This window comes from Venturia canescens, chromosome 4 (genome assembly GCF_019457755.1).
Source record: "Venturia canescens isolate UGA chromosome 4, ASM1945775v1, whole genome shotgun sequence".
Taxonomy (NCBI): Eukaryota; Metazoa; Arthropoda; class Insecta; order Hymenoptera; family Ichneumonidae; genus Venturia; species Venturia canescens.
Window position 1 is genome coordinate 9,144,603 of NC_057424.1, and position 10,554 is coordinate 9,155,156.

The 10,554-nt window shown below is 37.8% G+C and overlaps 1 protein-coding gene across 3 annotated transcripts; it reads right to left on the reverse strand.

Moving 5' to 3' along the window:
- Nucleotides 1-11: 11 nt before the first annotated feature.
- LOC122409783 (coiled-coil domain-containing protein 149) lies at nt 12-9,585 on the reverse strand. 3 transcript variants are annotated; one of them, XM_043417577.1, is made up of 11 exons: nt 9,277-9,585; nt 8,986-9,123; nt 3,177-3,482; nt 2,832-3,004; nt 2,392-2,629; nt 2,129-2,295; nt 1,928-2,000; nt 1,714-1,798; nt 1,405-1,549; nt 810-907; nt 12-702 (listed from the first exon to the last, which is right to left on the reverse strand). In XM_043417577.1, exons 3-11 carry the CDS (start codon nt 3,255-3,257, stop codon nt 461-463), a joined length of 1,302 nt encoding a protein of 433 aa, XP_043273512.1. In that variant the 5' UTR covers nt 3,258-3,482; nt 8,986-9,123; nt 9,277-9,585; the 3' UTR covers nt 12-460. The 3 variants fall into 3 exon arrangements, with proteins under 3 accessions (XP_043273512.1, XP_043273513.1, XP_043273514.1); XM_043417578.1 differs by having other exon boundaries at nt 9,207-9,585; XM_043417579.1 differs by having other exon boundaries at nt 2,392-2,620; nt 9,277-9,580.
- Between the last annotated feature and the right edge of the window lie 969 nt (nt 9,586-10,554).

Genomic DNA, 10,554 nt, shown 5'->3' on the forward strand with positions numbered 1-10,554 from the left:
GAAAACTTCAATTTGAAATTTACGTTCTATATTTCGCTATAGTATTTATTTTGGTCAGAGAAACAGATTACGAAATAATAAAATTGATATTTGCATTGTGGGAATGAGGCTCTTCAACATATGAGCAGTTTCTTTTGAAGTTTATCTTGAAAAAAAAAACTAATTTCTTGTAAACGTCGTGGAATTGGTTTCTGTCTTGATGAAAGTCACAAACGTCCTTCGACAATCAGTGCGAGCGTAAAGAGCAATTCGAGCATGATTCCATGAAGAAAAACGTCAAAATTATTCACTCAATTACGATATTCCAAAACTATCGGGTCACAGTGGTCGCCTTGAGACCAATATTTGTAAATCTGTTTCTTCAATATTTGGTGTGAATTCTTTGACTAGATTACGAGATTTTTTTTGGTATTCGTACAGGAATGACTTAACGGAGTGCTTCTCGTTATTGAAATCCGTGTTATTTGTCCTTGTCGTTGTCTCTTAAGTTGAGCAAAGCCTTCTCAACCAAATCACCCAAATTTTTTGGTAACTCTGGTAAATCGATTGGCAAAGGATGCAAATTCCGATCGATGATGCTGCTTGGCAAACTTCGATTCGTTTGCTCGCTAGCACCGAGTCCGAGACCGTCTTCGCGCTTTTCAAGATTGTCCGACGCCGTCGATTTGATGTCGAATTCAGGATTGTTGAAGTCACAGTTCACTGGAAATTCCACGAAACATTATTCGTTTGTTCTTATAAGTTTCGTATTTATTTGTTCATATATAGAGCTGGCTGAGTTAATTTTTTGCTAGAATTGTTATTGTCACCTGTCGAATCAACGTCAGCGCCAACGTAACCCTCGAGCAACTTCATTGTTGGCGATTGTACCGCGTTGTCCAATTCACAGATTCTCGATGCCAAAATCCTGCCATTCAGTTTCATATTTAAATAATATTGTAAACAAGAAGTATGCAGAAAATTACAAATATTTCAAATTTCAGACAACAATAAAAGTCAAAACGACTAGAAGTGTCCAAATTTGTTCATGTTTTTGTACGAAGGAAATAAAAAATTGTGATCAGCTGAGCAACTATTTTCATTCAGCAACGGTTGAGCAAATCTGAGCCCGAAGATCAAGAATTAAAAATGTAAATGAAAAATAAAAATAATTTTGTGGAATACTACAAAATTGAAGAATCAAGACTTTTACATTCTTATTTCATCCATGATCAGATTTTGAGCCGGAAAGCTCAGTACTGTTCTCGGATTAGATTTTCTACTCCGTAATTGTTGAATGTTTCAAAGTTAAAAAAGTTTTTTCTATCGTGCGTATCATTGGAACGGTTAGCACTAAAAAAATGTTGGCCTCTCCATTCTGAATGTTCTGATCACTCTGAAATATAATTAAAATAAGATTCATACTTGTTGGCTTTTTTCTGATGTACCAGAGCAAGCGTTTTGTCGTTGAGAGTTTCGAGTAAAGCCGTACAGAGTCGTCGTAAGTCAGATATCGCGGCTGCAGATTTTTGAGGTGGTACTGTTGTTGCTTGTTGCAGTAATTGTTCCACTTGAGGGAAAAAATAAGGAAAAATTGACAATTCACTTCATATTTCGAGGAAATATTTTGAAATAAAAAATTTACTTTTATTTAGAATTTTTTAATTGTTCAAATAATTTGTAAACTGGATAAAATGTCAGAAATAAAAATGATGAATCATCGAAATCATGTACCTTGTTTATACGTCATAACCGTACCCGCGGCCGAATCACCGCCCAATTTTATAGTTCCTTTCGTCCGTTTGCTGTCCAACATGCCCTGATAAAAAATGCGAAATCAGTTACATATATTTGATCTAAATATTTAGTTGACATTTTATATTTTATTGAATTTCGAAACCTTGCTACATTCGGGAAATATTTGAGCAAAATGAGAAAGTGTATTTACCTTGTATTTCGAAAGAGATTGCCTGGCCAATTCTTTTTCTTCTTGCAACTGTTGCAATCGCTCTTGTAGAAACCTGTAATTTCATATATTCGTTTAGCTACCTAATTACACATAGTCTCAAGTTAAAAGTAGTACATATTGTGTAAAAATGAATGCATAAAGGCATTCATAAATTTATTGTAGATTTCTGTAGAGTAATACCTATTTTCGTTGATTAGAGCATCAAAGTCAACAGTTGTTGTCGCACTCAGAGCTTTTGACAGTTCGTGATTGAGACGATGCGCTTTACACTTAAAGGCATCTCGCTCAGTTTCTAATTCATGTTTTTCATCCAACACAGTTTGTAAATCAGTTTGTAGCTGGGTGCACTTTAAAATGAATCATTCAAGTTATGAATTTCAATGAATTTCTTTAGAATATATTGGGAGATAAAAACTCGTTTTTGTAACTAATTATTAGCGTACTTTGATATTCATTTTTTCCAACTGTTCAATCATTTCTTCTCTCTGATGAACATCAGGTGCTAATTGTGTACTCTGTTCGATATTCGATTGACTGGTGGCTCTGAGGACTTTAATATCAGCCCGAGCATCGCCCAACTTTTGTTTGAGGGTTTCAACCTGTAACCTTAAGCATTTGTTCACCTCTCGAGCTTCCATCAACAGTTCCATCGTTCGAATTTCATTGTCTGTACTGAAAGAACTACCAAAATTAGTATCACAATCTTCATTTCTTTCAGTGTATAATATCATGTGCTTGAAATAGAAAAATAATATATGGAATTTTTCACAGAGTATAGAACCTTGAACAAAAACGTTCCCGAGTAGCATCTATTTTTTTAATAACTTAATTTCAATACGTCAGAGTATATTAAGTTCTCTAAAGATATAAAATTTTATCTTACCATTTAACATTGTTATGTTCACTAGATTGCACATTCATATGCGACAAGCGTACTTGTATCTGTTCTGCCGCCCATTTATACTGATCTCGTTGATTTCTACATTGGTCCAATTCTTGACTCAAGATATTTAGAGACTCTGATTGAAGATGCAACTTTTTTCGCAACATGGTATTCTACAAAATGATAAAAACCGAAAGCAATTATTCTGCGAGTAATCAATATTTTGTCAATTTTTATGGTTGTAAATAATTTTATAATTTTAATTGTGAGAAACTGGAGATTCATGGATTATCAGGTTTGCTTCTTAAGAGGTTACTTTTTTCTACTTTATTAATTAAGCCATACTTCGACATTGTAATTGTCGTTGCAGCTGGAGTTTGCCTCATACGATGCTGATGAGCACCTACTCTCGGTAGCCCTCGCCATTTTACAACTGTAATATCCAATGTAACAGAATAGAGTTGATGAAATAATTAATTGTTTACGATTTTACAACTTTGTTGTTCCGCTGTTCCGCAGCTCACAGCTGTCAATATTTGAGGTCATGTTTACGGTCTGACGGGAGTAAATCGACGGTGCTGCTGCCCCTCGTTGCCCCGCCCCGTTCGTCTCGCGCAACGTGATTTTCGCCGCTCGCCGGCAAACTTGAAACTACGTGATTCATTTGTCATTAGTCGACAGTCATTTATCGCAAAGGAAGTTCAATTATTTTAAGCATATTCAAAATCATTAATCAGCCATAATATTTGATATATTTTTGTTCATCATCGCGAGTACTCGTCATCTCCGGCTGCTCGAGTTTAAAAAATTCCTTTGAATGTTGCTTGACTAAAATAGTGGATAGAGACAAGGTGCTCACAAACCGTCTACCAATCGCTGCGTTTCACCGATACATTTGATTTCACTCGCGAAAAGAGAGCCGTGGCTTTGGTGTGCTGCGCTGTTAGTGAACACATTGAATACAACGAAACATCCCCGGCGATCGAGAAAGCAAGAGAGAGAGAACAAGAGAAGGACAGGAGAGAAACGGCAGAAAGAAAATCGCTGCAAGACACCCGGCACATTCGTTCACGGACAATTCGCAGTCGAACGTTGAAAAAGGATCTTCAGGTGTAAAACATCCCCCAAGTATCACCGAGCATCGTAAAAATGACGTCTACAGGAACTTTCCAAGGATTAACTGGCGACAGCCGTAAATCTAGCAAGTGAGTCATGCTTTCAGCAATATTTTTCATTTTTTATTCAAAATACATTATTTATATTTATTTCTGTGTAAAAAAAATGTGATCGCCATAAATATCGCGCGATGCAGGGTGACTCGAACAGGGCTGTTTGTCCCCGGTCATTACTCCTTACGAATATAATCCACATATACATCTATACAAACGTTTGACGAAACGTGTAACGACAATTCGTACATTTCGGGCTATGGAATTTCAGAAACGCGCAAGTTATTTCACAGATTCGCGTTGTTGTGACAGCCGAAAAAACTCAAAGCATTTTCATTCACGTCTTTCATCATCGAATCGTATTTAAAGCTTTCTTTTGTTTGTTTTTCACATTTTACGATCCTTTGTCTTGCCGGCTAACGACGGTGTGCACACCTTTTGGTGTGCGAGGCACATCTCAACATCGGCCTTGCAGAATATAGCCACCGTTTGTACAACGCTCGCAGAGAGCATCAGTACGAACCGGATATATCCAGATAGATCCTGAATTTCCTCCTCTCTCTTCAATGCGGTCTTTCTCGCGTACTCTGCAGAGTTTTGCGAGTTCTTGGACGTTTCTTTTAAATTCTTTTCCAATCTAAAAACGGGCATAGAATAAATGCTCAACCTCTTCGAATGACCTCAGCTTTCGACTACGGAATTCCCTCCTCTCAATACTCGTACAAATAAACAATAAAAGTATCTTTTGTGTTACGATCACTAAAAATTCCACGAATACTTCTGCACCGCTCAGTGTTTTCGGGGATCGTTGACTCTCGTATTTTCATCCTTCGCTCAACGAGGTTATGTTCCCTGAATGCTTATTGCTTGAGAACTGAAGTTTTCCTTTTGTCGAGAGCATTTACGTTTTTGTCTGGCTTCTCTCTCTCTCTCTTTCTTTCTTTCTTCCTTATACCAATGCATAAACCGAGTCAAGGTGGGGTGAAACGTAAACTTCGATAAGCATCTTTACCGGCTCTTTTAAACACCTCATCGAGTGTCACAATTTCGTAAACAGAAAACTCTCTGTGTGTTTTTTACTTGATTACATAGCACAAAACTTCGAATGCGAATTTTTCAAATTAAGGGCTTTTTATTTATAACGACGAAAAAATTTGGATATTTTTGTAAAAAATGAACAACTGTGAATCGTGCAGGTTTGAGTGGAGCGCACAATTGAAATTAATAATAAAAGGGAGCTTCAGCTCGGATGAAAAATAAGATAATAAAATTTAATTTAATTTCTCAAAATATAATTAAATGACGTGAATTCTGCGATGAAAAAATATTTTTTTCAGGGTGTTGTCTCAGGGGTGTGCCTCGGCAAAAACTTGTCACGTTTATTATTCGCTCATTCCATTTTTCTCCTAATGTTCGCTACTTTACCGCACTTTTGCGTCGTACCCAATTACGGTCACGCGATATTATCAATGTCGGGACTTTATTTATTCAGCTCCACATTGCGTCTTTTATTTCGCCCTATCCAGCAATCGCGATCTACCCTCGCAAATTCATACACGCGCTAATAAATAATTCGCGAAAATTCAAAAACTTTTTTCTTACGAACAGTCGAAACGAATCCTCCGCATTATTCTCGCTCGTGCTGTCATAGTGGACAGCAAAATGTCTCGCTCGGCCCGTCCACCGGTAGACTAAATGAATGAAAAAATAAAAGGCTAACTAATAGACAAAAAAAAGAGCAGGCCTGCTCTTTTTTCTTTCAACTTTCTATTTGTTTAATCGGCACTTAGGTGAAAAATAAGCTACGAAATTTGCGAAATTAATTCGTATTCGCATTCGGCTATCCCGGTCCAACGAAACGCATTGGAAACTGACGAATTCTCTTTCAATCTTCGTTCGAATAGTTTCACGTAATTTTACAATTTCGTGTGATTCTTTATTAACAATCCACTGTGTAAATTAATTATTGAATGTTTGCTGTGGAGTTTGTTCATAAAAAAGCACGATATTGAATATTTTTTCCCACATTTTCTACTCATAAAGTCCATGAACTTCATTCACAATTTTTTTTTTTTAATAAAAATAAGAGATTAGTCCGGTTTGAAAAAGATTTGGCGAGATTCTCAACGTTTCTCTTTCGCAGAGTCTTCGAGACGCGATCAAGAGCCGAGATTTAATGAAATTTTATTAACAGCCCCAATCTTAATCGCATTAATTACATACTTCGTCATATTTAAATAGTTTACGAAATTTCATTTGACCTTAAGGAGCTTCGGTACAGGCGATACAATCTTGCCATGCTAAACCATCCTAAAAACATAAAAAATTTCAAAAAGTTCAGAATTTTATAAAATTTGCATTTTCTTCAGTGCCAAATTTGATAATACAAATTTTTAAAGATTTTTCTTCTGCACAGTTATCGAGTAATTGATCACTAAAGTTCACGTGTATAAGCATAGCTTTTTTCCAAATATATATAGGTATACATTCCGGGCATAAGAAATCTGCTTTAATGCGTAATTACTCGATAACTACGACGCTGAAGTTTGCAGCGTCTGAGTCCAACGAAATGAAGGAAAAAAACATTGGTAATTCACCAATTATTTTTTATTTCACGAAATATCGGTGCAGCTTGAAAAAATACGAATATCAATTGGACAGGTAACAAAGTTGGAGAGTCACTGGAATCATTAGGGATTTTTTTACATCATTTCGTTGGACTCCAACGTTGCAGACTTCAGCGTCATCGATAACTAGGTAGAAGAAAATTTGATAAAACTTGTGTTTTCGTACTTGATGTTGAAGAACATTATCACCAAATTTGATAAATTTCTTAATACTTGGACTTCTGTACCGAAACTCCTGAAGTTTGTATATAACTCTGAGCAAGAGGAGCGAGGGACAGGTGCGAGCGTTGGGCAGAAAATGCTCTTTGTAGAACTCCTCGGTGAAGCCCACGGTGACTCATTCGTCGTCTGCTCGACATACGCGAGCCAAACTCCCTGCTCTCGCTCCCTCCGCGTCGCTGTCGCGCCCTCCTTCGCCTCGTTCTCTTTTGCTCTCTTTCCCTTTCGCTCTTTCCTCTTTCTCTTCGTTCGCTCTCTATTTTTTTTTGCTTCAGCAGCTGTGACCGTTGGATAATTATCGGGCTCTCGACCTACCGCGAAATTCATATGAAAACTGCTGCTCTTCCGCTACGCCGAAAATCACGAATTCTTCATATTATTAATCCTCTATCCCCTCCCATTGACGACAGTCCAAGTTGTTTGGATGGAAATCGTGTTTTGTGGAGAAAAAAAATGATACTCGGAGGGTAGACACTCGAGCTATGAGGCTCTAAAATTTCAAGTCGGTTCGGAGCTTGTTTACACATTTTTTTTTCATTTATGACTTTTTTACCCCATTTTTTAGCAATTTTCACAAATGCAGTTGCATTTAATTGATGAAATAAAAACACGAAGGCTTCAAGCAAAACTAGGACGGTCGATACCAAACTCATCGTCACTCGAAAAGTTTTTTTCGAGTAACTTCGATTTCAACATTAAAAATCGTGTGAAAATAATCTGCTTTTGGAAAAAAATGAAAATTCGCCTCGCTTCGATCCCAACTTACAAACAATTTCAAGCCCAAAAAAACATTGTAAATTGATGTTTTCGAGTTGAACGATTCGAGGCTATCGAAAGAAATGCAATTCGCGATGAATCGTTCCAAAAACTCGAGCTCAAATATCTCATTTTTAGCAGACAATTTTTTTAGAGTTGACATTGTTTCACGGTCTAAAAAATGATCTAAAATATTATTTCATATTATCCAAAAAAGATGATTCTTTAAATTGACAAAGTTGATTTTTTTTGTTCGTTGACGAACGCTTATTTTCTGATGATCGTTGATTCAGTTAGCGAATTTGAACCAAAATTAAATGTTGAAATATTGAAGTATTTTTCGTTGCGCGAATTCGACAAGATTTTTCGGTTCAGCCAGAAAAAACATTTTGTTGCACGGACAAAATATTTTGTTGAACGTATTTAACTAAAAAAATTCGAATTTCAACGGAATTTCGCATTCGGTGAACTGATCCGTGAAAAATCTTGAAAGAAATTCCAACAGAAAATTGAGAAAAGGAAACGATTAACGGAAATGAAAACAAGATGCACGATGCTCAAAGCTTACTTTATGAGGTTTTGGCTTCCTCGTAAAGGAAGCTTTAAGCATTGTTCTAAAAGCTTGAGAAAGGAATTTGTTACTTTTAGTATTTTTTTTTTTTTTTTAAATAAAATTTGAACTTATTTATCGACTTTTAACTTTTCCAAATTAATTTCCAAAAATCGAAGCGGATTTTTCGAAAAACTCATATTTTCGAAATACGAACCTTCCTATTATGATAATCTATTTATAAAAAAAAAAAAATTAGTAATAAATCTTAAAATCTCAAATTGTTTTCGAGTTATAAGCGTTTGAATTTTGCAGTGCCATAACATACACACACACATCCGGACTTTTTTCTAGATATGATTTTTCGATGTATTGTGACAATTTGAGCTCATTGACATTGAAAACTGGAAAAAAAAATGTTCATCGTCGCTGAGCTTCTTCTATGAGAAAGCCAAAAAAGAACGAAATGATATTAGCCGTTTTCTTGTTTGTCGAATCGTAAAAATTTCCATGTGAATCGGCTTGTGACACGTTTCATGTCTCGTGCAGACGCAACTCGTTAATTAATTATCACGTGCGCGTTGAATGCGCCAAGGGCCAGGAAAAGGGGACCAAAAAAGAGAAAGAAAACGAGCAGTTTCGCTGGCGCGACAGAACGAGGGTAGAAAATTGAGTCAAGTCCGCGCGCCCGTGCCGTGTGTTTTTCGTTCGGCAATGGAGACAAATCGATAGTGCGAGGGATGTCGAAGTCTCCACGGAGTCTGAGTGCGTGTTTCGCGAAATTATTTTTTTTCCGGACGAGACAGGAATCATGATTTTATCAGATTATTCACCTGCACGACTCCGGTGCGTTTATCGTACATATCGACGGATGGGAAACAGGCGGACGTCGTTCTCCCTCGAGCTTCGCACTCGTTCCATCAGGTCGCGCCAGAAGCCGCCATTATCGCTTTCCTGCCGTTAAAACAAACCTGAAAAACAATCTTTCATTATTTTCTATACTAAACTTCAATTCAATCGAGCTTTCGAATAATAAAAATCAATTTGCTCGGACTTTTATTAATTTTGCTCGAAAAATCTGGCGCGAATTTATTTATTTGGGAGCTCCAGAGATTCCGCAGTACCGTCGTTTATCGAAAGAACTTCGAGAATCATCGAAAGCACGGAAGCCGCCGTTACTTTTCGTCACAGCTCGTGAAATCATCGATCTCGGCACAATTCAACTTTTCACGAGTTCCTCAGACGCGATTTTCTCCACTGACTCACAAATTCTGCCAACGAGATTCGCCCGAATTCGATTTTCATACAGAGTACAGCGCTCGGTTGCAGGGCACGTCAAAAGTCACTTTTTCGCTGCTGAAGTTTCCGGGATCGGCGTCTCGTTGAGTACTATTCTCAAACGCTGCCATACAAAGAGACGAAACTTTCCATCGAGCTTCTCGCGTTGATGAGCTCGAATCGAATCAGGAACATAATAATAAAAATAAAAGCGACTGGAGATGAATGCGCGTCGATCAAGAGCGTTGGAGACTGCGTTTAAAAATATTAGCTAAACAAGTCGAGTGCGTTCCGACTGTTCGGAGAGCGATTCGCACATGCAGCATCGGCGTAATACGCGCGTCTAAATATAATGGTGCTCATTGTGCTCCGTTGAATCACTCGAACTGCGGACATTCGTTGTTCTCTCTAAAAACGAGGAGAAAAAAGCCTGGTGTCGCTTTGGCAATTCTCACTTCCGCGTCGTCGACTCCTCCAGAGAAATTCATTCTTCTCGTTGGAATGATCGTGGCCGAAAAAAATAAGAGAAAACAAAACAAAAGACAAGGAGGAAAAAACGAATTTCGTGGCGGAGAAATTATGCCGCGGTTTTTTCTAACCCCCAGTTTTGGCGCTGCACTCACACCGAATGATTCATCGCGAACGAATAACGTGTAGATCGGGAGATATTTGGAAATGCGTTTCGACCATTTTCGTACACGTTCGTGACGAACAGAGTTTTGGGGCGTTCGTTCAACACGCGACGAAATTACGACCCTTTTTTCCATATCTTGATATTAAATATTTTTCATACCGAAAAGTACCTCCAAAATGTCGGTTTGTCAAGCCTCCGTCTGAGGCTTGATTTCCAACGAATTTTCTCATTTTTCCAGCACGAATTTCGCTCGTTTTGTATACGCGTTAAATCGATTTGTGTCATCTGGCTAAAGGGGAACATTTATCAGCCGTTAACGGACGAGACGATGATAAATCATCGAATGTCGCGGAACGCCTGGAGTGCAATTTTGTGTAGGATGCACACCACTCCTGGAATATCATCCGCGCGCGCGCGCGCGCGCTGCCTCTTCTATAAACGTAAATGAGACGAGGCGAGGAAGAAAGGGAAAGAAGCAGGAAGAAAGACG

Excerpts from the sequence above, each read along its gene's own strand:
- LOC122409783 (XM_043417577.1), bottom strand. The coding sequence starts at position 3,257 with ATGGCGAGGGCTACCGAGAGTAGGTGCTCATCAGCATCGTATGAGGCA. Across the intron at positions 3,005-3,176 it reads ACGACAATTACAATGTCGAA|AATACCATGTTGCGAAAAAA; the intron begins GTATGGCTTAAT and ends ATCATTTTGTAG. Across the intron at positions 2,630-2,831 it reads GAACATAACAATGTTAAATG|TTCTTTCAGTACAGACAATG; the intron begins GTAAGATAAAAT and ends TAATTTTGGTAG.